We start from the raw sequence: 27,794 nt of genomic DNA, 5'->3' as shown, positions 1-27,794 counted from the left end.
TGTTATTTGACATTCACAATGGAATGAAGTTAAAAAACGGTAAGACATTTAGCAATGTCCCAAATATTTGGAAATTAAACAACACACTTCTAAATAACTGATCTGTAAAGTAAGAAATCAAAGAAAACTAGACCATATTTTTAACTGAACAATGGAAACAAACTATCAAAACTTATGAAATGCAACTAAAGCAATGCTCAGATAAAAATGTATAGATTTAAATGTCTAATTAGGAAAGAAAAAGAGCTTATAATCAATCTAACTTTTTTAAGATTTTATTTATTTGACAGAGAGAGAGAGAGACAGCAAGAGAGGGAACACAAGTAAGGGGAGAGGGAGAGGGAGAATCAGGCTTCTCACTGAGCAGGGAGCCGAACAGAGCCGAAGGCAGATGCTTAATGAATGAGCCACCCAGGGGCCCCTAAAATTTCATCTTAAGAAGCTAGCAAAAGAGAAAATTAAAAGCAGAGTAAACAGAAGAAAGGAAATATTAAAGAGTTAAAAACTGGGAATACACAAAAAACTGAAAACTTACAGCTACAAAGTGGTTCATTAAAAAGATTTTGGAAGTCAAAATACCGTTAGCAAGACAAAGGTAAAAAAAAGAGAAAAGAAAAACATCAATTATTGATCAAAGAAGACTATCCACCACACATTAAAAATTTCAGTAAACAGTATGAAAACGTCACACCTATAAATTAAAAAGCTTAGCATCAAAACTGACACAAGACAAAACTGAAAATCTGAGTATACCTATAGGTATTAAAGAAATTGAATTTATAATCAAAACTCTTCCTGCAAAGAAAATTACAGGCCCAGATGGTTTCACTGTTGAATTCTATCAACCATTAAAGGGGAAACACCACTAATCTTAAATCCATTCAAAGAAGGAACACTTTCCAATTCATTTTCTATGACCAGCATAATCCTAGTACCAAAACATTTTGGACAAAGAATTTTTAAAAATTGCAGAATATCCCTTGTGAACAAAAATGAAAAAAGAAATTTAAGGGCGCCTGGGTGGCTCAGTGGGTAAGCCTCTGCCTTTGGCTCAGGTCATGATATCAGGGTCCTGGGATCGAGCCCCGCATCGGGCTCTCTGCTCAGCGGGGAGCCTGCTTCCCCTCTCTCTCTGCCTGCCTCTCTGCCTACTTGTGATCTCTATCTGTCAAATAAATGAATAAAATCTTTTAAAAAAATAAATAAATAAAAATTAAAATTAAAAAACCCTCAAGGAAATAAAGTAAAATTCAACATACAAAAAGATAATACAAGTCTGGTTCAACACTTGAAAATCAATATGACTGACTAGTCTATTTTCACTTTTCTATACTTTACCCAAAGACCTGTAGGGACTATACTAAACTTAGGGGAGAAATCTAAATAATTTTTGAGAGAAATAGTCTAGTGACAAATTTATCAGTCAGATTAGAAAGTTCCCCTAGACAATTTCTAGCTTTAACATTTTGTTCTTTACAAAGATCATTAGAAAAGGAACATAAATAATATGAACAATTCTTCGTCTTTTGCAGAAACAGAATAACCATTACACTGTACATAGTCCAAATGCAAAGGATCCATGCCCAGTCTAGTTCAAAAAAAAAAAAAATTTCCTAATATTCTTTTAATTAATGAAAGAAAAAACCCATGGTTGAATAAAGATCTCACTATAAATTGGAAATGAATTGGAAACTGAAAATTCAATTGGAAATTGAAAATTACAGGGGCACCTGGGTGGCTCAGTGGGTTAAGCCTCTGCCTTCGGCTTAAGTCATGATCTCAGGGTCCTGGGATCAAGTCCTGCATTGGGCTCTTTGCTCAGCAGGGAGCCTGCTTCTTTCTCTCTCTCTCTCTCTGCCTGCCTGTCTACTTATGATCTCTCTCTGTTAAATAAATAAATAAAATCTTAAAAAAAAAAGAGAGAGAGAGAAAATTACAGCAACATAGTGCACTCAAATGCACTCTATCCCAGGAAACCTGTAATTCAGTTTCTCACAAAATGAACAATAAAACAGAGAATGCTTATTCTTTCAGGCATATTAAAGCACTAATTTACACCACTGTTGTTGTTAATAGTGTCCCCAACTGTCCAGAAAGTTAAGGTAGCCTAGGAAAACAATGGTTAATTCAGATTGAGAATTATTTAACTTAATATGTTTCTCTCCATGCCTTCTGAGGAATTCAGAAACACATTGTGTTCAGAAGCTAACCCAAATATTCTGGTATATTTATTCTCCCTCCTCATTACTTAGTTCTTCTTTTATCTTAATTTCTTTGGTTTTATTGGTACTCCCTCAAATCCATTTCCGAAGTGGGCAACACCTAAATAAGATAATGTGCTAAAACTAAGGAGGATGTACTCATATTAGAATTGAGGAACATTTCATTACTTTCTGAGCTATAAAGGGGAAAGTTCTACCCAAAACACTGTAGTGAACAAGGATGGACTGAGATTTAAATAAAGTTAAAAAAAATAGTAATTTTTGGACCTTTCCAATCAGTGAATGTAATGAGTTTACTTTACCTTAATTTCTATCCTTGCTCTGTGAGGAAAAAGCTGTCCGATCATAGAAAAGTCAGTTCCTACCATGCTGATGGCTAAAAAAAACATATCTGTTTCTGTAAAAATAAAAGATTTAGAAAGAATGAAAATTAATATAAGTATGTCAGAGGAAAAAAATCTTAGATTAAGTATATATTTTGAGTTAATAAATTTGAGAGTACTTAAATATTATTTAAGAAATCTTCAATTTTGTTGCAAAGAACTTGATGAATCTCAAATACCTCTAAACTTTTATACAGAAACATGATAAAAGAAATTTGCATGTTCATACCAAAGCAGCTGGAATTAAAAAAAAAAAAAAAAAAGACGACAACATTCTGGTCTCCAAGTGACCAAAACTGTCAGTCACAGCCAATAAATTATCGCTTTAATGGAAGCAAATGAGATGCACTAATTAGTATAGGAAAGAAAGTAGCTTAAAAAAAACACAGAAGAAACTACTAATAGAAGTAACTTCAACAGAATAGGATTGGGGAAGTCAGAGGAGGGAAGTATAGAATCTTTCTTGTTGCCCTGTATCAGTCTGTTGTTTTTTACTTTTTTCCCAAAACAACCTGCATTATTTTTATAAGAATAAGCAATATCATTCAATAGGTATTACGAGCTTTTTTAACAGCCTAATTTTTACAAACTTTATTATACAACGAAGGTATAACATTATTATGAGTATTAAAAACACTAATAATTTTCCATAAAAATGTTATTTTTTATACAGGGATTTGACAGGAAAATTCCGGCCCAGATGACCACAATGCTAATTCCTAAAATACTAAGATAAAGCCAGAAATACAGTTCTATAATATTGGGAGAGGGAGCCTCACTGGAAGGTGCCAATAAAAGTAGCTATAGAGAAAATAATACAGTTTGTGTTTTATTTACTTACAGAAAATAATTCACTTTATTTCAAATAAATAACCTATACAATTTAAAATGAAAATTAGTGGGGCGCCTGGGTGGCTCAGTGGGTTAAGCCTCTGCTTTCGGCCCAGGTCATGATCTCAGGGTCCTGGGATGGAGCCCCGCCTTGGGCTCTCTGCTCAGTAGAGACCCCACTTCCCCCTCTCTCTGCCTGCCTCTCTGCCTACTTGTGATCTCTCTGTCAAATAAATAAATAAAATCTTCTTTAAAAAATAAATAAATAAATAAATAAATAAAATAAAATGAAAATTAGTTACCTTTATTTGACCATGGTTTAGAATAATAGTTTTTCCTAAAGCTGGAATATGTAGTTGTAGAACCACGTTCAAATATGGGATCATTTTCCTCAACCACACAGGGACCTTTTGTCCTTAAAACTTCTACAGTTAAACTGAAAAAGACACATTTTTAAATAGATCTGCTCTAAAAGCAAAAAAAAGAAAAGAAATGATATCTGAATAGTTATCTTTTGAAGCCATGTCAGAATCATATCAAAAAAGTATAATTATGAGATATGCATATTTTCTAAGAATCTATTAATTTTCACTTGAAATGTGATTGCCCAGGAATAAATATAAATGCTAACATTTTTCCAAAATCCTTATCAGCAATATAAAATTTACACATTATCTTTGAGCCACCAAAAAATTATGTTTTATTAACCTCTGAATGTCTCCTATATTTAATATCCATTTTCTTATACTAGACCCATCAGAAAATATCAAGAAATATAAGTTTTTGATAATAATGTTCTATGTTCCTATACACAAAGCAGTTAAATGCTTTTAACTATTTAATGGCCAGTAAAATCATTATCACAATAAAAACACACAAAAACAATTACTAATAGTATTGCATTAATGTTTAATTATCATAGAATTTTATATGCTATAAAAAGACTTTTTAACTAACTAAACTGTTGGAAGACTATCACCCTTTTCCTATTTATTTACTACCTATGAATTTATTTTCTTTTTTAAAAAACATACTTTGGACAAACAACAAAGTCCACAATGTCAAATTTGAAAAATTTAATGTTATAATTGAAAAATTAAACTACAAGGTGAATTAAACATTGTCAAAACAGAAATCATAGAATATTAAACCTATGATTTGTTCCATTTTCATTACTTATCAGACAATAAGACATGGTAGTCTTGAATTTTGACTTCAAGACAATTTTTGAAATCTATCATCAGTAGAGGCCAGCATATGATTAGTTCAGTAGCTCATCCCAATTACCAGTAAAGATAGTAAACAATGGATGGTAGGCTAATGGATGATAGATCAAGAGTACTATCTTCTCATGTAAAACATAGCATAAAAATTCCTAAAAATTATAAATGAATCTAACTCACTTTTCCATTTACAACATCTGTTACAAAAATTTAAAAAATCAGTGTCTAAGTGACAATGACTGATGCGGAAACACTCTCTCTCATTAAACAAAGCACATTTGTTCTCAGGTTTGAAACCACAGTCTTTTTTGATTTTTAAACTTACCTTTCTTCATCCAAAATAATGGAACCATCTTCTGCCACTTTTACTCGAGGAACCAGCAATGGCCCATCATCCACCTCTTCTTCTAGTTCTTCATTATCTGCAGTATCAGGAGTACTCTTACCTTCTTGCCTACCAAATGGAAAGACAGGATAATTCATATATCCATGAGAAGTATTTTCTGAATACTATGAACTTGTGAAATAAATTACTTCAAATTCTACCTTCTATTTCCAACTTTCCCTATAACCTAAATGAAAAAATTCATGTTAAGGACAGGGCTATAAGATTTTTCTAATTCTATCCAGTAGCATTTATTAAAAAGCCTCACTTTTTGAAAATAAAGAAACTCACTTTTGAAAATAAAGAAAAAAAACTCTCATCTTCTCTGTTCCAACAGAGTATCAGATAAACCAAATAGATACTGGGGAATTCACACACATACACTCACACACACACACACCCCCCTTACAGTTATAAAGCATTAGTTTGCAGATCATTCTATTAACTCTTCATAACAATCCTTGGGGATTAGTATTTTCTTTTTTTTTTTTTAAGATTTTTAAAAATTTATTTGAGAGAGAAAGCGAGCAAACGAGCATGAGAGGAAGGGAGGGAGAGGGAGAAGCAAGCTCTCCACTGAGCAGGGAGCCCAATGTGGGGCTGGAAACCAGGACACCAGGATCATGACCTGAGCTGAACGCAGATACTTAACCAACTGAGCCACCCAGGCCCCCATGCATTAGTATTTTCAAACCCATTTGAGGTTTGTAGTAGATAAATAATCTTTGCTTTAGATTTCACAACAATAAAGGCAGACCAAGAAGCTAAACACAGTTTCCCAAATAATAATTCTGAATACCATATACCTTACATTCAACTACATGGTCTTCTTAAGGTTTTACATAAGCAAACATAACCCATAAATCTATAAAAATATAGCCTATTATAAAGTCTAAGACTTTTGCTTTAAAACAATATAAATTCTAAGCAAAACATCAATCATTACTTAATAACCTTTGAAATAACAACCAGAAAATCCCAATGTTTCTGGCAATTTTCCATAATCCCCCCATCCTGAATTTCAAAACTACATTAACTTCCCAGGAAGCCTCTTGGAGACATTTCCTAGTAGTAAGGGAACATTACAGTGCAGCGTAGAAGGCAACAACAGACTCTCTACTGGCATCAAAACTATAAAAAGAAAGGAAAGAGGGGTGCCTGGTTGGCTCATTGGGTTAAGCCTCTGCCTTCGGCTCAGGTCAGGATCTCAGGGTCCTGGAATCAAGCCCCACATCAGGCTCTCTGCTCAACAAGGAGCATTCTTCCCCCTCTCTCTCTGCCTGCCTCTCTGCCTACTTGTGACCTCTGTCTCTCTGTCAAATAAATAAATAAAATCTTTAAAAAAAAAAAAAAGAAAGAAAGAAAGAAAGAAAGGAAAGAAAAGGAAAAAGAAAAATATATGCATGCTTATTTGGAGATACACAGAATGGAACTAGAAAGATACATTAAAAAAACAGTAACATTTGTTGCCTCCACAGAAGAACAAGAAGACAGAAAAACAGATTTGGAAGATTTTTCTCAGTATACTTTTGTTCCCTGTGGTTTTTGTACAACTGTATTATATCATTATTCTAAAACAAAACAAAATCCTTTTTAATTCTGAAAGCTTTAACTGAAATCATACCACTGACCATTTCCATATATAATACACAAACAGTGTGGACCTTTCATTTTGATTTAAATCAAGCATTAACTTTTATTTTTGTTATTCTACTTAAACATTCCTATCCCATGTGACTTGACTATAACAAAAAGCATTATTTGATTTCATTTTTTAAAAACTCTACCCCCCAAAGAATTTATTTAAAAAAAAAAACAAAACAGTACGATAAATGCTTACTCTCTTGTCTGGACTGGTGTCAAAGATTTTTCAGTTTTCTTTTCTTGCTCCAGGGAAGAACTAACAAATAAATAACACTTGTTTTTAAATATGTAAAAAGATTTAATATTTAATATAAAAAATTCTTTTAAGTAATTCACACATCATGTCTATTCTATCCATCACCAAGAAAGAAATTATTTTAACTTGTTTTTTTTAATGATACATCATAACATCATTATTAATGACAGTGTGTGGTCCAAGAGTCAATTTCTCAGTCAAAAACTTTTGTCATCAAGTATAAATAATCTGATGATTCACAGACCTGTACCCCTGAAGCAAGTAATACATTATACTTTAACAAAAAAAAAAAAAAAAAAAAAAAAAAAGGATAAATAATTTGCTACACTCTAAGTAGAGAATGTTTTTACTCTCTAATTCCTTAGCAAAAGGAGGCTCTCTTAGTCCTAAGGACTAAAGCTACTCAGCCGTGGCTTTTCTCCCAACCCTTAGATGTAAAATAATGCAAAACCTAGGTCTTTGGCCCTTCCTTCACTGGGCCAAAGACCCTGCTGAACCTGAAAAAGGCTATACTGAAAACATGGCACTATTCCTATATCCACCGGCTAAACCATGAAGAACATACACTGAAATTTATTATAAACCATCTCCTTCTCCAGGCTAACTTGATTAAAGAAGCTTTGTTCTTGGAGAACTTGTTAATCAAATGCCACTATATTTAATTAGGAGGTAGGGCATAAAAATCAGACCATTCCTTTAGATTCAGGTTATAGTGTACAAGAAATAGAATCCGTAATATCTATTAGAGAAAAGCTGTTTAGTTGGTTTTACAACAACTTAGTAATATAGGAAAAGAAACTTACTTTTTAATCTCAGAAGTAAAGGATACCATCCCAAGAAAGCAGTTACGTGAAATACCACTAAGTTTTGTTAAAAAATTCTCTCTAAAAGAACATTGTATGTGCTATAAATCTTATCAACATGCTTTTGGAAAACACTGAAACTCTACTCTAAAAGTGATACTTAAGTCACTATACACTCTAAGAAAGGAAAACAAGTAAAGTTTACTTACGTCATTGGATTATTATCTGGCAGGTAATATATGAAATCTCTCATAGTCATTTTTGAACGATCTGGTGGCTTCTGACTTTCATTTATGGCATACTTGTTTTTCCATTGCCTCTATTACACGCAAACACATACAAAGATCCACTTTTATTTTACAAATACGGAAGAATTTCACATGTACTATACTCCTAGGTATAGCTCACTGCTGCATTCATTCCAAGTGATTTAATATTATTCCTACCACAATTATTCCTAATTTAAGGAAAAATTTCTTCAAGTGAATGTTAAAAAGTTGTAGTGCATCAAGGAACCTTAAAAACAAAAGTCTCCAGGACTGGACAAAAGCTCAATGTATAAATCATACAAATGTCTTCTAACTATAGGAGTTTACTAAGAATTTATAAACATACAGCCTTTTTTTTAAACATTACAGTGAATTGGATTTCTGTGAATTTCATAAAATTCTTGAAGCAAATGTTTAATTTTTTAGTTCCCCTACCTAAGCAGATTCAATAAACATAGAACATCTGGAAAGACTTCAATTTTAGGGGAACAGATTCAAATCCCACTGGTGTTTGACACAAAGCAAGTAACATCTATGAGCCTATTTCCATCTGTGTAAAACAGTGATGTGTACTTCACAAATGTAATAGAATAAAAAGCACCATGTTAAGCGCCTTCCTCTTAATTAAAAAGGGCATTCTGGGCTAAAATTAATAAGTCAGGAAATGACAGATGTTCGCGAGGATGCAGAGAAAGGAAAATGAATCCTCCTACCCTGTTGGTGGGAATGCAAGCTGGTGCAGCCACTCTGGAACACAGTATGGAGCCTCCTCAAAAAATTGAAAATAGGGGCTCCTGGGTGGCTCAGTGGGTTAAGCCTCTGCCTTTGGCTCAGGTCATGGTCTCAGGGTCCTGGGATCAAGCCCCTCATTGGGCTCTCTGCTCAGCAGGGAGCCTGCTTCCCCCTCTCTCTCTGCCTGCCTCTCTGCCTGCTTGTGATCTCTCTCTCTGTGTCAAATAAATAAATAAAATCTTTAAAAAAAAAAAAAAGTTGAAAATAGAGCTACCCTACAACCCAGCAATCGCACTACTGGGTATTTAACCTGAAGATACAAATGTAGTGATCCGAAGGGGCATGTGCACCCAAATGTTTATAGCAGCAATGTCCACAATAGCCAAACTATGGAAAGAGCCTACATGTCCATCAACAGATGAACAGATAAAGATGTGGTATGTATATACATACATATATACATAAACACACACACACACACACACACACACACACACACACACACCATGGAATACTATGCAGCCATCAAAAAAGGAACCCAAATCCTGCCATTTGTAATGACGTGGATCAAACTAGAGGGTATGATCCTAAGCGAAAAAAGTCAATCAGAGGAGTGCCTGGGTGGGTCAGTGGGTTAAAGCCTCTGCCTTCGGCTTGGGTCATGATCCCAGGGTCCTGGGTTCAAGCCCTGAATCAGGCTCTCTTCTCAACAGAGAGCTTGCTTCCCCCTCTCTCTCTGCCTGCCTCTCTGCCTACTTGTGATTTCTCTCTCTGTCAAAAAATAAATAAAATCTTTAAAAAAAAATAAAGTCAATCAGAGAAAGACAACTATCATATAGTATCTCTGATGTAAGGAATTTGAGAGGCAGGGCGGGGAGTCGTGGAGGGTAGGAAAAAATGAAACAAGATGGGACCAGGAAGGACACAAACCATAAGAGACTCTTAATCTCAGTAAACAAACTGAAGGTTGCTGGGGGATTGGGGAGGAAGGATAAGGTAATTGGGTTGTGGACACTGATGAGGGTATGTGCTATCATGAGTGCTGTGAAACGTATAAGCCTAATGATTCACAAACCTGTACCCTTGAAGCAAATAATACATTATGTGCTAATAAAAAATTTAAAAATTTTTAAAATAAATAAATAAATAAAAAGGGCATTCTGTATTTAAGAATAAGAGCTAACATGTTTTGGGCTCTTACTATCAGCAGAAAAGTAGTCTAAATGTGTTTTACACGTATAAGCTCATCTAATCTTTACAACCTCCAATGAGATACATACTATCATCAGTCTTATTTTACAGATGAGGACACAGAAAAATTAATTAAATTTTGCAAGGTTACATAGTAAGCAACGACTCTAAGATTCAAATCTTAAGTATCTAACTGCAGATTTATATGCTTCTCTATTGGTACAGTGCCCTTTTCAAAAAATAACCTATCTTTAAGATTAAAAGATAGTCTTAAAAAAAAAAAGGAAGAAGACGGACTCTACACATACGTGCAAATTTTTCCCATTTATAATTTCCATATTGTCAACTTAGAAAATATTACCAATTCATTTTGCTCAAGTATATTTGTCTTAATTAAAACAAATAGAACTCATGTCACTTGGACATCATGAAAAAACAGACTGAAGATTTATTTTATAAATATACTTGCTATACTTTTTATGTATGTAAATGTACAGAACTTCTATTTGTGGCCTTCACCAAAAACAATGAAAGATACAGATGAATATATAAAAATTAACATAGTGGGGGGAAAAGTTTATTAAGTCCACTGTGCTTATTAATCAATCAGTTAACAAAAGGGATATTGACTGATGAATTACAGACCTGTACCCCTGAAACAAGTAATACATTATATGTTAATAATAAAAACAAAAACAAAAGGGATATGAATTGATTATGTTCCATTAAATGCTGTAGATACTTTTACTCCAAATGATGCCTAACAGAAAAACAGAATTCTAGCAGGGACTGGTCAAAATGTGATTTTTTGTCTCCCTTACCTTCTCTTTCCTCAATTCTTCTTTTAACATTTCTCTTAGTTTCTGGGCTTTATATAATCGATATCTGTCTGAACATGGCTGTTTCTCTTTTGTTGAAACAGGGTTCGGCTGTGCAACTTCTTGATTAACTGTAGATAAGGGATGAGATTCTGAAGGAACAGTGACACCAGGCTTAACCAGAGTAGGAGTACTTGATATTCTCTTTCTTCTCTGTGAAACAGTAGAGGAAGATTTACTGGATTCTTCAACATAATTCTCACTGTCAGTCTTTTCATCACTGTTGAAATTTTTAAAAAAGAAAAAAAAAAAGAGTACCATGGATCTTTTATATTCTAGTTTTAAAAAACTAGCCTGGTGAAAATCTAAAACAATAGAACCTCATTATTAAAAAACTCAATGACTTGAGATATACAGTAATCATGACAGCAACTGCAATAAAAATTTTATTTAGTAAATGTTTTTAATAGATATATTAATTCTAAAAAGACTACTGATCTTTTTCAAACTTCAAATCCCATAGGACAATAGAACATATTGTTTCATGCTCACGCTAACTCTTTCAAGGAAAACAAAAGGCCAAGTTAAAAATTAAAGTTTAATTACCCTATTTTGAACCACTAGATAACTGACAAATGTTTTTCTTGATAATCTATACTAACATCCTCCTGAATTGACCTAAATTACTGAAATTTTACTCTATCAACCTAAGATCAGCCAAACCAAACATACAAAACTTCAAACTTCTAAAATACCTTTACTGCAGTACTTGAGAATATTCATTTAGCTTCATTAATCAAACCAAGTATTATATGGAGCAGAAATCATTTATCTTTTGTTGGGTAACTAGTTACACAGCTATCAAACTCCTTTTTCTTTGAGTAAGTAAGTAAGTGACTGAGTACTCCAAATTACATAGTAGGTATATAGCTCAGACTGGATATACGTATTTCAGGAATGGCCTGAAAGGAAATTAAGTCAAAAAGATACAAGGGTTAGGGACACCTGGGTGGCTCAGTAGGTTAAAGCCTCTGCCTTTGGCTCAGATCATGATCTGGGGGTCCTGGGATGGAGCCCCACTTTAGGCTCTCTGCTCAGCAGGGAGCCTGCTTCCCCCCACCCTCTCTCTGTCTGCCTCTCTGCCTACTTGGATCTCTGTCAAATAAATAAATAAAATCTTAAAAAAAAAAAAAAAAGATAAGAGGATTTAAAATTAAAAGCAGATGAGGCGTCTGGGTGGTTCAGCAGGTTAAGTGCCTGCCTTGGGCTCAGGTCATGATCCCAGTCCCAAATGAAGTTCCCTTCTCAGCAGGGAGTCTGCTTCTCCCTCTCCCTCCATGTGCTGTCTCTCTCTCTCTCTGTAGAATAAATAAATAAATAAAATCTTAAAAAATATATTAAAAGTAGTCCACACTTGCAGCACCTGTGTGGCTCAGTTGGTAAAGAATCTGCCTTCCTCTCAGGTCATGATCCCCAGGTCTGGGATCAAGTCCCATGTCGGGCTAGCTGCTCAGTGGGGAGTCTGCTTCTCCTCTCCCCCCCTCCCTTCTCCTCTCCTCCCGCTTGTGTACGCTCTCTCGGGTGGCTCAGTTGGTTAAACAACTGCTTTCAGCTCAGGTCACGGTCCTGGAGTCCCAGGATCGAGTCCCGCATCGGGCTCCCAGCTCCATGGGGAGTCTGCTTCTCCCTCTGACCTTCTCACCTCTCATGCTCTCTCTCACTGTCTCTCTCTCAAATAAATAAATAAAATCTTTAAAAATAAATAAATAAATAAATAAAACCTTCAAAAGGGAAAAAAAAAGTAGTCCACACTTTCATGTTATGATTAGTTGTATATAAAAGTGGAAAACAGGGATGCCTGCATGGCTCAGTGGTTAAGCATCTGCCTTGGGCTCAGGTCATGATTCCAGGGTCCTGGGATAGAGCCCAGAATCTGGCTCTTTGCTCAGCAGGGAGCCTGCCTTTCCCTCTGCCTGCTGCTCCCCCTATCTGTGCAAGCGCTCTCTCTCTCTCTCTGACAAATAAATATATAAACTCTTAAATATAAATAAATACAAGTGGAAAACGCCTTAACCTATAGAATAATCGTCCCAAGAAATCTCCATTTTTTTGAAGTTTTCTTTTTTTTTTTTTAAATAATCTCTACACTCAACATAGGGCCCAAACTTACAGCCCCAAGATTAAGAGTTGCATGCTCTTCTGAGTAAGTTAGCCAAGTACCCAAAAATTGTCCAATTTAAATTCATATCTCAGCCTTTATAACGTGATACATGCACCATGTACATTTCACCCAATTATGCTGAAACCACAAGGACAAAATATACATCCTATATTTTTATCACGTATTTTTACAACTGCAAAGACCCACCAAAATAAAGGTTAAAAAAATATATACTCCCCATATGCCAACTCCAAGAAACCAAATATCCTCAACCTCAAATGTCTCAAGACTACAGAACCTGAGTAATTTATTAAATTATCAAACCTCACACACTTATATGTAATTAACAGGATCTCTTCAAACTTCATTAACAGTGACTAATATTTGTATTTCCTTTTTTAGAGAAATTTTGAAAAAGTATTCACACAAAAAACTTGTAAGCTACTAATCATCACTAAGCTGGCAAAATAACACCTTATAACCAGCACCAGTACAGGCCAAAAGTTTGGCCAAAAAGAAAGGGAGTAAAATTTCCACCTTCCTGTCAGAGCATATAGAGAATTTATACCATCTCATTGTCATTTAATAGGGTCAGGTTTTATTGCTTTCCTCACATTCACATTACAGAAACAGGGGTTATTAGCAGCCCAACATGTCTTAACTTTAATTACTTTCTTAATTACTACCATCGCATTTATTTTTTTTCATCGCATTTATTTTAAACAAACATCTTTTTGTACGCAACTATTCTGCCATGTCCTATGCAAGACAGTTTATGTCAGTTTTTTCTAAACTCCACAATAACTCTCCAAAGCACGTTAGTATTATCTCCATTTTAGAGTAAGTAAATTCTGCCTGGCCAAGTCTGACAAACTGTTAAATTAAGAAAAAAATCCTAAATCCAAATGTGGCACTGGCACATGCTTTTCCCTTCAGAAAACATGACCACTATAAAAGGGCACGCCCTCAAAGAAAAGCAAATAACCACATCTCCTTTCCACTGACACAAATTAGCAGAACCAAAGTAACATTGGTCTTTTAAAAATAATGTTTTTAAAATTTTAAAAACTACTTAACCTCCTCCGTGTACTCCGGAAGAATAAAAACTACGGTAAAGTAATCTAAGCTAATGAACATTACCAAGTGTGGATACTTTTCACTTCAAAACTGTTACATGTGGATTCTTCCCACCACGTTTTGAAGACATGGTCCTCACCCCGGGAATCTACAAACCTTAACAAAATCCACATTTGCCACACCTTGTGGACAGAACGACAAACTGCAGTTGGGAGTAGGTTCATAGGGCCTCAACTCTTGAGGCTTAAAGCAGGCGACGGAAGACTCCTACGGTAAATTCATCTGGTCAGCTTCCAGGTGACAGCCCCATAGAGGCGGGGCAGAGGAAAATGCTCCCCACCGCATGCACTTACCTGCTCTTGGGAGCCTTTTCTTGGGGTTCAGATCCCCCGCAATCCACCGGGGGCACATCTGTAGACTCCGCTGGCTTCGGGGAGGAGGCCGCTGCAGGATCCTGGGGCCTGGGCGCCTCTTGTCCACGCTGGGGGTTGGGGGCGGTGGAACCCCTGGCGCCTACACCAGGCCTGACATTCGGCTTCACGCTAAGGCGTGCCCTGCGGAACATGGCGGAGCCAGGGGGCCCGGGGAGGCGGCCCCAAGGCCGCTCTCAGCCCCGAGCCCCGGCCGCTGCCCGGAGAAGGGATTAAGAACTACGCCCTTTCCACACAGCCACGCCACCAGTCCAGCCGGGAGCTACCGCAGTTTCTCACCCCCGCCGCCTCCTCCTTCCTCCCGCCGCCGCCTCTTCTTCATGACCCTGCTGCACTAATAGCTAAGTTTCCCCCCAGTACCTTGCTTCCCCGCCCTCGTAGGGCGCCGGAACTGATGACGCCATCAGCCAGCGCCGCGGAAGAACGTAAGACGCACAGCTCCCGGAGCCATGGTAACTGTCAAACTATAGAGTCTCCTGTAAACCGGAAATTGGGATGCACGGTGAACCCCTCTCACCTCATCAGGAATCCTTAGATGTTACTGAAAGGAGGGGAAGGAGGTAGTCAAGCCCCTCAACCCAAACCTTTCGGAGACTATGAAAATCATGGGGCGCCTGACTGGCTCAATCAGAAAAAGTGTGGGACTCTCGTGCAAGCCCCACATTGGGGGTAGAGATTACTAAAAACAATTTTAAAAAAAAAACTTTTTTTTAGGGGCGCCTGGATTGCTCAGTGGGTTAAAGCCTCTGCTTTCAGCTCAGGTCATGATCTCAGGGTTCTGGGATCCACTCCCCATCGGTCTGTCTGCTCCGCGAGGAGCCTGTTTTCCCCCTTTCTCTCCGCCTGCCTCTCCGCCTACTTGTGATATCTCTCTCTCTCTCTCTGTCAAATAAATAAATCTTAAAAAAAAAAAACTTGAAAAAAAAGGTGTTGTATAGTAGTTCCTGTTCACCAGCACATCCCCAGAACTTAGAAATTCTAAACTGAGTAGAACATAAATTACAAATTCAGGTATGAAGAAACTGGTAAATTACTTCCTAGAAGGGGAGCTAGATTTCTGGACCATGTTGTGGGAGAAAGACCACTCACTGTATACCTTTGTGTACTTTTTAATATATCTGTTCAAAAATTATTATAGTTAAAACTATATAGTTAGAATAAATTAGCATAAGTATTCCTAATCTGCTTCAGAAAATAGAAATAGAGCAATAAACAAGACACTCTGAGTTGGGGAGAAAAAAATACAACAAAAGAACAAGATAATTTAAGAATTTATTAAATGCTATGAAACAAATTTAAAGGGTACTATGACAGGCACACCTGGGTGGCTCAGTCGCTTAAGCACCTGCCTTCCTGGTGGGTCATGATCTCAGGATCCTGGGATAGAGCCCCGCATCCAGCTCCCTGCTCAGTAGGGAACCTGTCAATCCCCCTACTTGTGCTGTCTCTCTCTCTCTGTCAAACAAATAAATAAAATGTTTAAATAAGTAAAGTGTACTATGACAGAGATTAATGGAAGCCTGGCTTATTGTAGGTAGGATGGTTAGGCTTCTAGAATGTCAGGAAAAATGGCCATAGATGAGATTGGCCTTACACACTATGAGCCAGTTTTTGAACTTGCAGTATAAATTCTCTGACTCGTTGCAACAGAGAGGCCGGACATCCTTCATGGAAGGACAAGATTTTTTTTTTTAAGATTTTATTTATTTATTTGTCAGAGAGAGAGCGAGCGAGAGCGAGCACAGGCAGACAGAGTGGAAGGCAGAGTCAGAGGGAGAAGCAGGCTCCCTGCGGAGCAAGGAGCCCGATGTGGGACTCGATCCCAGGACGCTGGGATCATGACCTGAGCCAAAGGCAGCTGCTTAACCAACTGAGCCACCCAGGCGTCCCTGGAAGGACAAGATTTAACAAAAAATCCTACTACATTAATAACAAAATGTCAAAGGAATTAAATCCTTTATTAATTAATCCTTGCTATGTCATCAAGAAGGAGAAAGAAAGGCAAGTGTTTTTGAGAGTAAGATAACAAGGATGGAAAGCACAGAAGAGAGAAGAGATTCCTTTCAAACTGGAAAGAAACTGGAGGTCTGTAGATTCTGTGGGCTCCCTCCGGGACCCCGGGGGAGGGAACAGAGCTTCAGATACACCTAGAGAAGCTCCAGAACTTAACAAAGAAACCCCTACTAAAGATGTTTCAGGAATGTTGGAGCCACTACCAGGACCACAGGGCTTTGCACAATATATTCTGGTACAAGGGCACATTGCCTTTCCCCAAATGTTCTGTTGCACCTCAGAATCTAGGGCATTCCCACAATTCTGTATGTAAGGCAATCAATAATGACAATGATTTAATTTCTCACTAGTATAAAGAAGGGAACAAAGTCAGATTTAATTTTATTATTAAATATAAAGTCAAGCACACCTGGATGGCGCCACTGTTTAAGCTTCTGACTCTTGATTTCAGCTCTGGTCATGATTCCCAGGACCTGAAATTGAGCCCCAGTGGGGGCTCTGCCCTCAGCTTGGAGTCTTACTTGTCCCCCTCCCTCTGTTCCTCCTTCGGCAAGCTCGCTCACTACCCACCCCTTCTCTCTTTCAAATAAATAAATAAATAAAATATTTAAAAATAAATAAGTGGGTGCCTGAGTGGGTCAGTCTGTTAAGCGACTGCTATCAGCTCAGGTGATGATTCCAGGATCCTGGAATCGAATCCTATATCTGGCTCCCTGGAGCCTGCTTCTCCCTCTGTCTCTGCCTCTCTGTCTCTCATGAATGGATAAATAAAATCTTTTTTAAAAAATAAAATAAAAAATAAAAATAAATAAGTAAATATTAAGTCCTAAGATATTTGTTACAGAACGAAGTTTGTGCAGTAAATTCATAAGGGTAGCACAGTAATTTCAAAAATATTCCGTTTTCTCTGGCAGATACACCCAGCATTTCTTGTGTACATCATTACGTAACCCTACAACTCACAAAGTATATTTGCAGCCCCAAAGATAAAGCTCAATTAGACTGCAAATTAAGACCACAGACAGAAACAACTCTACTACTTACCTTCCAATCCCAAACTGCTTCGTTTCCTTCTTTATGAGCCTGGCCAGAAAGTCAGTCTTTTCCCCCTACTCCTTACTCCAGAAGAAGTTGCTTAAATGGAATCAGACTCTTGGCCCATAAGAACTATTGAAGAGAGGTGGGGCTTAAGAAGTGTGACAAGTACACAAGGCCCTCTGAGTTTAAAAGAATGACAATAATAGCTAATTTATTGAGGGCTACCATGTTTTGGGCACTTAGTACTTCACGTACATTAATTCAGTTAATTAAGGAGGAACATCTGCCTTCCCATTTTACTGGCAAGGAAGCTTTACTGCAATGAAGTAACGTGCCCAAGTTCACATATCTACTCCATGGTAAAGCTGGGCTTTCAACCAAGATATTCCAGTGCTCTAAGTCTTCACCATTTTCTCCTACCTTCTCTAAAATAGGTGATTCTTCAGAGTTAAAATAAATATTATTGAATCTTGGTCATATATACTTGAGAGTGCATTATAGTATTTTCTATACTTTTGTATATGTTTGAAATTTTCCAAAATAAAATTATTCTAGAAACAGGGCGATTTAGGGGAGCACTTAGGTGGCTCAGTAGGTTAAGCAGCCAACCCGTGGTTTGGGCTCAGGTCATGATCTCAGGGTGCTGGGATGGAGCACCGCAACTGGCTTCCCGCTCAGAGGGGAAGCTGCCTCTCTCCTTCCCCTTCTCCCTCCTCTTGTGCTGTCTATTCCTCTCTGTCTCTCTCTCAAATAAATCTTTTCTTTAAAAAACGGCAATTTTAGGGTGTACAGAATTCCACACATTTATCAGTTTGTAATCATTAACGGGATAGATGAAGAATATAACTATTGCATTGACCAACAGGCATCTTTCCACGTCTGTTTCTAGCAATGGCAAACGCACCACGGCTTTTACCCAGGTTCCAAGGTTATCCTGGGCTATTATGAATGTGTGATAAAACTGCATTCCCTGCCATTCCCTTCCCATCACACAACCCCAGCACAAAGCCATTAACCTACAACTCCTAAAGTACTGTCGACCATGACAAAGGCACTGGGATTAAACGGGAAATGATGAGATTTAAGAGTCTGTCTTAAATTGTCATCTCCCTTCTACAAGTCCCTACCTGTTAGGTCAGTCGCTCCTCGTCTCAGTCTCAATATCCTCTTCTGTATAATGAGAACAATGAAGCCTGCGTTACAGCATTGGCGCAGGAATAAAGGAAGAAAATATGTAAAGAGCCATACTGACTTTTGCAGAGTTAACCCTCAATCTGTTTTGTCCCCTTCCTTCTTTTCCTACTTCTGCAAGGGATGAATAAAAGTTAATATTCTTTGTTGGAAAATGAGATATAGTAGCATTTATTGTTTTTGTCGTTACCAAAAAATAGAGGCTGGCCAGGGCCCAGTGTTGGGTACACAGTGCGTAAAATCCACAGACTCAGGACCTGGTTTGTAAACTCGACCATACTCGCGTGGCGGAAAGACCCCAGAGAATGGATTAATCTCAAGACGCTCTCGGTCCGGGACCCTTGGCCGGGGTTCCCCGCCTCCCCCCGGCAGCGCACGCGCAGTCGCTCGCCCGGCTTGCGGGCGGCCGCGGTCCAGCCTCGGTGGGCGGGGCCATGGGAGGTGCGGAGGCGTTGCCCGGCAGAGGGCCCGCGCGGGCTCAGCCTTCAAGGGCCGCCGGTGGGGACGGCTGCTCAGCGTGCTAAGAGGCCGTTGCTTTCTGTGGCGGCTTTCTCCCAGGCTCGGTCCGGTGTCGGCATGGCCCGTGAGTGTGCGGACGGGTGCGGGAACGCGGCGGGGAGCGTCCGCTGAGAGAGCCTAGCTCCGAGGCGCGGCCGGACGGGAGGCGGGGACTGGCTGGTGTAGCCCCTTCGGTCCGGCGGCGCGGGGACCCTGTCCTCAGTCCGCAGAGGGAGAGGGATGGTTAGCTTCGGGTCCGCTTGAGAAATCGGGCATGCACCTGCTGTTCAGGTGTGAGTTTACACGGTAAAAAACACCTTTCCAGAGGTGAGGTGTGAGGATCGCGGCCCCGGGAGGGGTCCTGGTCTGAAAGGGGTTTCTGTCTGGTACTTAAAAGATCCTAAGGCCTGTTGAGGACTAGAAGCTCCGACTGAGTCTCCTCCGTCGTTCTTTTGTTTGGCTCCTACAGGTACTGTTCTCGAACAGCCGCATTTGTTCGCCTAACAGTCGAGTTGTGATGGGCCAACTTGTGGAGCTGTGTTCTCTGTGTATCTATTCTTCTTTTCGTACACGGTTTTCAAAAGCTAGACTTTAATCTGGAATGCTAACCGGTATAGACAGAGGAGTGGAATGCCTGTTGTAAGAGACCTGGTATTCACAGCCAGTGTACACGTTCATTGGTATGATAGTATTAAGACCTTGTGTGTTTACCTCTGTGCTTCCTCCTCGTCAGATACGGGAACAGTGTTCAGTGTAATTCCTCTGCTGGAGTGTCTGTTAAAAAGCCAGCTTCAGATGCATTTAAATAAGAGCGTTTTTGCGGAATTCGTGATTATTTTTGAGATGGGGGAAAGAGCATGACTGTTTGGCTTTGTAGGAGGAAATCAGCGAGAACTTGCCCGCCAGAAAAACATGAAGAAATCCCAGGAAATCAGCAAGGGAAAAAGAAAAGAGGATAGCTTGACCACCTCTCAGAGAAAGCAGAGGTAAGCAATACTAAAGGAATTTTCAAGTCCCTGAAGTTTGTGTTTTGGAGAACGGGGAGAACTTTTTAAGTTCTTGGTAGAACTAGAACTGCATAGGGGGTAACAGCTGAACATTTGTTACATGCACACTGAAACTATAAGGTAGCAATTATCCCCCATACGTGAATGAGAAATTTCCAGCTCTCAAGCAATAGTCTTGATGAGAATCTCAGGCTTCAGTCACCACAACCATAGAAATTTCATCTAGCAAAATATCTGAATGCCTTCCGCGTGGTAGGCACTGTTCTGTGCTAGGGATACAGCATTTTCAAAGGAGGCATCCTACCCAAACTAGTCGAGATGACAGGTGACTCAATTACAGGGATTAAGGTTCTGAAGGAGACGCAAAAAAGTATATGTAGCTATATGGACTTTTAAAGATCCTTTGCGTTGGAAAAACTGCAGGTGCACAGCCTTGATATATGATTATATATGTGAGAAATAATACAAAATTGCTACAGACATATTTGGATTGCAGCTTAAATTTTTTAAAAAGCATTCATATTTATAAACAAGCTCAATGTTATTCTAAAAACAAATTTTGTCTGGGTATAACTTGGAGGGCAGGTGGAGAATTGCCTACACATGCTTCAGTGGGGCTTCTCTGTGGTCCTCTAGCCTGCACATTAGAAACACCTGGGAAACCCTAAAGGCTACTCAAGCCTGTACCTTAAATTCAGTCCTGATTTAATTGGTCTGGGGCTGGGCATAGTAGGTGCTCTAGGTAAATTTTATTGTGACTAAGTTAAACCTGCTTTTAAAAAATGTCCCCAGCTGATTCCAATGTGCAACTAGAGTTAAGAACAATCGTCTGAGGGGCGCCTGGGTGGCTCAGTGGGTTAAAGCCTCTGCCTTCGGCGCAGATCATGATCTCGGGGTCCTCGGATCGAGCCCCGAGTCGGGCTCTCTGCTCCACGGCGAGCCTGCTTCCTCCTCTCTGCCCGCCCCTCTGCCCACTTGTGATCTCTGTTTGTCAAACAAATAAATAAAATCTTTAAAAAAAATAATAATCGTTTGGGGCTGTCTGGCTAGCTCAGTCAGTGGAGAATGTGACTCTTGAGTCATCACTTCAAGTACACATTGGGTTAATTATCACCTCACGCTTTTTTTCTGTGATATTAAAGTGATAAGGTTTGCCTTAAATTTTCTGTTTACCCACGTTGCAATAAAAGTGAACATGGTACAAATCAGTGACCTTGAAATTTTTAGTGGGGAACCCTAGTCTAGCTCAGTAATAGTCCTTGTTAAATGAATATCCATTTGTTAGAAAGCTCTGCGCTAGATACTCTATACTTAGTATCTCTATTCGTTACCCTGAAAAGTGATATTAGCCTCGATGTATAGGATAGGAAACTGAGGTTCTGAATTTCAGTAACATTACTAAGGGTAAAGCAAGTGCAATAGAGTTCAGTTTCAAACAGAAAAGTTACTATCCTATTCCATGATACTTCATTTCTTTTTTTTTCTTTTAAATATTTTATTTATTTATTTGACAGAGACACAGCTAGAGAGGGAACAGAAATAGGGAGAGTGGGAGAGAGAAAAGCAGGCTTCCTACGGAGCAGGGAGCCTGATGCGGGACTCAATCCTGGGACTCCAGGATCATGACCTGAGTCAAAGGCAGACACTCAACGACTGAGCCACCCAGGCGTCCAATACTTCATTTCTTTATAGCCATCCTGGTTTTCCTTCATCCTCATTCCTCATCTTTGCTATTGGCTTTACAGAAATGTCTATTATAATGGACAGAGCTACTCACCTGTATTAAAATCTCACACTAAATCTATGTGATAACAGGAAAGAGCCTGAACTTTGAAATTAGACAAACTTGGGTTTTAAATGATTTAAGGTAAATTATTTAGTTCTAAACTTTTTTAATTTGAATCATGGGGGTAATAACAGTTGCTATTAGACTTAACCCAGAGCCAGCAAATTGGCACACAGCCAGGTGTCGATTACAAAGCCATTTAATGTATTTTTTAAAATAAGGACTTTCTGAACCATCTAGCCCATCTAGCCCAGGTAGTCTGGTTGTAGTTCACCATTAATATGATATAGAGGTTCAGCCAGAGACACAGTGTTAAGGAAACGCCTGAATATCCTGTTGTTTTTTAGGGTAATCCATTTTTAATCACTAGCTATTGGGCTTTCAGGCTTGTAAGAAACTGAATTGCTTCATAACATCTATGTCCTAATGCTAGGGCCATTTTGGGTATCTAGAAGACTTCTTCTTCTTCTTTTCTTTTTTTTTTTTTTTTTTTTAATTTTTAAAATTTATTTTCAGTGTTCCAGAGTTCATTGTGTATGCACCACACCCAGTGCTCCATGCAATACATGCCCTCCACAATACCCACCACCAGGCTTACCTAACCCCCCACTCCTCTCCCCTCCAAAACCCTCAGTTCCTCAGAGTCCACAGTCTCTCATGGTTTGTCTCCTCCTCCAATTTCCCCCAACACCCTTCTCCTCTCCATCTCCCCATGACCTCCGTGTTATTTCTTATGCTTTAGGAGACTTCTTAAATGCCCCTTCTCTGAGAGAAAAATAGAGTATATTAACCTTGTTGAAAACAAAAGTAATTGCCATTATTTATGTACATAGCTGCCTGATGTCAGATAGATATATTCATAGCTATGCCACAAAACAACCCTAGTGACTACTTTTCTGATTTTGAAAGGTCGTTATTTGCCCAAGATCATAACAATAGAGATGGTTTTCAAAATAAGATGTGACTTCAAAGTCCTTCCATACTTTGTTTTCCCATTCTGTTGCCATGAAAACAGAAACACTTGAATCTTTATATCTTTTAGTTTGTTTTCTAATATGTTTAATGGGTTATGTATACAAAACAGAACATGTAATCAGTTTTTCTGTAACAACTTACAGCCTTTTCCCCCATTATAGGGACTCTGAGATAATGCAACAAAAGCAGAAGGCAGCTAATGAGAAGAAGTCTATGCAGACAAGAGAAAAATGATGACTATTTGGAAAAACCTGGGTGCTGCTGCCGACTAGGTGTATCATAAGCTCGAAGGGTCAAAAATTTGTGGAGCTAACAGTTATATGTTATATCCTTATAAAACTATTTTAAACTTTACCTTTCAGCCTTAGTGTAATGTTTCAGAACCATTCTTCAAAGAATAAAACACTAACCATTCATGTGATATATTGGTGGATGTTATTTTTTTTTATCAGCATTGAGCATTTATATAATTGCTAGAGACATAATGTGATGAGATAATAAAATCTATAAATCTAGAATATTTGTCATAAACTTTGTTAAAGTAGATCTTATTTACAATCAACTTGATTGTATAATAGAATTTACGATACATTTATCTTAAACAATCTATGTTGTTTTGTGATTAACTGGTTTGTTTGAAGAATTTAACATAGCACAGACCCACCTGGAATGGCAACTAAATGAATACAAATTAAATGAAGAGTAACTTACTGAGAACATTCTGAGTTTTGCTTACAGCTTTAAAATTTTTAGTGAGTGCCTTTCTTCTAATAGACTATGTTCTTTAGAACAGAATTAGGTTCACAATAAAATTGATTTCTCATGTATACCCTGCTTCTATTTATACATAGCCTCCTCCATTATGAATATGCCCCACCAGAGTGGTAAGCCTGTTATAATTGATAAATCTATAGTAGCATATCATAATCACCCAAAGTACGAGGTTACTAGTCCAAAGTTCAAAGGATTCAGTCTTGGTGTCGTTTTTTAAGTCAATTCTGAAACTGAAAACCTTGTGACTTGACAGTGATAAATAATGGAAATACATTAATCTAGAGAAGGATTTATGACTATACTACTCTGAAGCAAATAGGCATAATTGCTGCAAAGAGAGTCTACCACTGAGGAAATGGACAGTCAGTGGACAGTTCTTTAAGATTTGGCCTCCTATTTTAACAAAGGTTCTGATAATCTTGAGATAAGTCACTTGGCCATGGTACCACCTGTTAATGGGGTGGAATCCTCAGTGTCTCTAATACTGGAAGAGGCAAATGGGAAGTTCTTATCTTCGTATTACTATAGCTTTTCAGTTAAAATAAAACTTTGTCTTAGGTTAACTTAAGTCTTCAAACTTTATATGGGGAGTAATAAGGGCAAAAGGATTACAACAGCTTAAGTTACTTTCTAATAAAAAGGATGATGAAGTCTGATTGTACTGCAAAGCTTCTTTATGGGTTTGATTTCTATAATCCTATCTCCAGAATTTTACATAGTGATAAGTCATGAATACAAAGAACTTGTTATGCTTTCTTCAGCTGTATACTTTGTTTTTTGTTTTTAAGTAATGAATAAGGTAGTGGAATAACTTTAGCTTTTCAGAAGTTAATCCTTAATCGTCTGGGGAAAACCGCGTTTTCCAAAAGAACATGGGTATTAGGATAAGGAAGATCTCTGTGTTATAATTAATCATTAAGAAGACTTAAATCCAGAGGGGTGCCTGGGTGGCTCAGTGGGTTAAAGCCTCTGCCTTCAGCTCAGGTCATGATCCCAGGGTCTTGGGATCGAGCCCCGCATGGGGCTCTCTGTTCAGCAGGGAGCCTGCTTCCCCTCTCTCTCTGCCCACTTGTGATCTCTGTCAAATAAATAAAATATTTTTTTAAAAAAAGACTTAAATCCAGAACTGCATCTTAAAAAAAAATTACGGGGACGCCTGGGTGGCTCAGTTGGTTAAGCAGCTGTCTTCGGCTCAGGTCATGATCCCAGCGTCCTGGGATCGAGTCCCACATCCGGCTCCTTGCTCTGCAGGGAGCCTGCTTCTCCCTCTGACTCTGCCTTCCACTCTGTCTGCCTATGCTCACTCTCGCTCGCTCTCTCTCTGACAAATAAATAAAATCTTAAAAAAAAAAAAAATTACGACACTTGAATGAGTTGAATGAGTTCATTGTTAAGATAAAGGGTTTGGTTTTTAACTAAAACATGACCACGTTTCCTCAAGGCAGACAGAAAAGTTACCCAAGAGGAAGAAAATTAACTGTAATTGCTGTAATTTATTGACACTTCAGTTTCTTTCCTTGTACTGTAGTTAAGCAACATAACTAAAATAGCTAAACTTCTAAAGATGGTAACAGGCCAAGATACTTTTTAATTTCTCAATCACAAGATATTAAGGGAAAATACGTGTGAATAATTACATCCAATCAGTAAAGTTAATTTATGCACTAACTTTAGATTATTGTTTTGGTATGTTGCTAAGGCAAGATAAAATTACTTAAATGAAGTAGTGCCAACTCTAAAATGTAATTTAGAAAATCCTGAACTCCATGGAACACCCTCATAGGCATTAAAATTGCTACCTTGCATTATCCTTAATGCGGTAGTGGATTGTCATTAGCAATCATCATAAGTCCTGCTGAGATATATGAGGGAGCAGCTGCTACTGCCCAAGGTGAGAACAGGGAGACCAGATTCATCAGTTCCTTGATTCCTTTTGAGTACCCTTTCTATTAGTTGCATGTGTAAGAAATTGTTACCCACTCAACACAGCAAAGTGTTGAAAAATAGGACTCACAGGAAATACTGATTACTGACATCATTTTTCTAACTTTTTAAAAATAGTTTTTCTTTTTCTGCATGTTTTTATAGATGGAAGGAGGTTACTCACTCGAGGAGAGTGAGCACTTATTATTTTAAAGTTGTGCCTTATAAAGAATTTTTCTGTTCAAGGCAAGGGTCATACTAATACTGTTTGTACTAATACTGTCTAAAAGCTGTTTGAAAACTATTGAACTCTAAAAAGGCTATCCTCTCACAGTGTATACATCTAACAAATTATATTGTACACTGTAAATATAAACAATTTTAGTAGCAAATCATACCTCATTGAAGCAGTGAGAAGAAAAATACCCCTAAAGTGAAAACCCAATATAAAATTGACTTTGGCAGTCAGAATTTGAGATTTCTACATTTTATCATCTGTGTCAGCAGTGATTAAAACTAAGCAGGGAGCCTGTGAACTTAAGTTTCCAATTGCCTTTGGTGATGAAGACCTAAAGTAAAAATTGAATTGAGAAACTGAATTAACTTTATGAAATTGTCAACCATAATTTTCCATTAGAACAAAAGAGAGTAAGAAAGTTTATTAAACTACCTCCAAAGACTTTATCTGCTGAAGTACTTGCTTTTTGGTAACTGCATGTTAGGATATATTGCTTTACAGATGGCCAAGTCATGAAAATGTCAATGGGAAAAGAGGAATGACTCTAGGTTGCTGAAATGCACTTTCCCATAAATTGCACCAAAATTTTAAACATCATATAGACTTTTCCATACAACTTTGCTTCTTAAAAACCCTTTCACGTACCACTAAATCTAATACACTTGAAAAGTTTATAAGCAGCCCACAATTAGATGATTTGTCCAGCAAAGTTGAAATTTAAAATTTATACTTTGATTATAACCTAACTTTTATAGAAATATTTTTCACGCCACCTACTGCTTTTCATGCTACTCTGTCAATTGGACCTAACTTTGCTTACTGGTGTGTCCATAGGAATATTTCCTTGAGTATTACTGAATGGAGCTTCTTTTACACAAGTTTTTAGTTTTTAAGAAATTGCCTACCAACCTGACTGTAATCAAGACAATATCCTATTGAGTACTTCCCTTTTATAAACATATATTGCATGACAAAGGCTTTTGTGAAGGCTTTGGATTTTGGGAGGGAGGAGTTATTGGTCAAAGGTTCATTTAGCCTTGTACACTCAAGATGACTGCTAAGGTGGCTTATGAATAGACATTTAATAGAGTTATGTATTTTAATGCATGCTTGAAGAAATACAAGCACATTAAACCTGTGATTTGTATATTTATATATTAAAATTTCTAGTTGCAAACAGACTCATTAATTATGAATAACCACAACAGTTGAGTGGATGAGAGACTCCAGAGTCCGAGGAAAAGTTGAAGACTCAAGGTTTTGGAAAGGTCAAGAGTGGAACAGCTCCAGGTCCTATGAGAATTTTTTATTCCACAATGCTCCTCTCAGGGTGAAGTTTTGACAACTATTTTCAGTCTTTGCCATTCAGAGTTCCTCCAAATGAACGTATTTGGGTTGCATGCCTACCCTTCAGCAAGGGGAGGGCAGGCACCTAAGATGATAGAACCAAGAGTGTATCTCGTGAGTAATAGATGTCTGTAAGAATGCTTTATGTTTTGTGTGTCAGTAGCTCTATCATCTTCATTGCTGTGTAGTATCCTGTTATAAAAATATACCATGATTTAGTTATCCACTTTACTTTTCATGACGTTTGGTTTGCTCTTAGTTTGGAGCTTTTAAAAATTATTCTGCCATAAATAAATAAATAAATAAATAAATAAATAAATGTATATATATCTTTTAGGGGTCATAAATATGTATTTCTATTTAATATTAACTGGAATTGCTGGGTCATAGAATACATAAAATTGTCTAGTTTTCCTTAATGCTCATTTAAGCACTTTAAGCACATAACTAAGGAATGTGGGGAATTTCCTTGGGTTGCTGTAACAAATAACCACAAACTTCAGGGCTTACATGAACCGAAATTTATTCTTTCACAGTTCTACAGCCCAGAAGTACACAGGCAAGTTGTCAGTGGGACC

At 37.8% G+C, this 27,794-nt stretch overlaps 2 protein-coding genes across 2 annotated transcripts in view; one reads left to right on the top strand and one right to left on the bottom strand.

The window, feature by feature from the left end:
• The window catches only part of BDP1 (B double prime 1, subunit of RNA polymerase III transcription initiation factor IIIB), a 95,674-nt gene extending 80,845 nt beyond the window's left edge, over window positions 1-14,829 (bottom strand). The window contains 7 exon segments of the mRNA XM_059418029.1: window positions 2,525-2,619; window positions 3,739-3,872; window positions 4,985-5,113; window positions 6,885-6,944; window positions 7,957-8,066; window positions 10,761-11,037; window positions 14,349-14,829. Of these exon segments, the coding sequence (XP_059274012.1) occupies window positions 2,525-2,619; window positions 3,739-3,872; window positions 4,985-5,113; window positions 6,885-6,944; window positions 7,957-8,066; window positions 10,761-11,037; window positions 14,349-14,560 (1,017 nt within the window). The 5' untranslated portion in view covers window positions 14,561-14,829.
• Window positions 14,830-19,101: 4,272 nt separating this feature from the next.
• On the top strand, window positions 19,102-23,355 carry LOC132027939 (small EDRK-rich factor 1). Its single transcript, XM_059416638.1, has 3 exons — window positions 19,102-19,251; window positions 20,044-20,152; window positions 23,096-23,355. Exons 1-3 carry the CDS (start codon window positions 19,245-19,247, stop codon window positions 23,166-23,168), a joined length of 189 nt encoding a protein of 62 aa, XP_059272621.1. The 5' UTR covers window positions 19,102-19,244; the 3' UTR covers window positions 23,169-23,355.
• The last annotated feature ends 4,439 nt before the right edge of the window (window positions 23,356-27,794 follow it).

The sequence above is a fragment of the Mustela nigripes genome, chromosome 12, assembly GCF_022355385.1.
Source record: "Mustela nigripes isolate SB6536 chromosome 12, MUSNIG.SB6536, whole genome shotgun sequence".
NCBI lineage: Eukaryota > Metazoa > Chordata > Mammalia > Carnivora > Mustelidae > Mustela > Mustela nigripes.
This window is presented reverse-complemented; position numbering and strand designations above follow the sequence as displayed.

What these genes read in the sequence shown, in the direction of transcription:
- LOC132027939 (XM_059416638.1), top strand. An exon ending in ACCTCTCAGAGAAAGCAGAG is followed by an intron (nt 20,153 to 23,095) that starts GTAAGCAATACT and finishes CCCCCATTATAG; the next exon opens with GGACTCTGAGATAATGCAAC.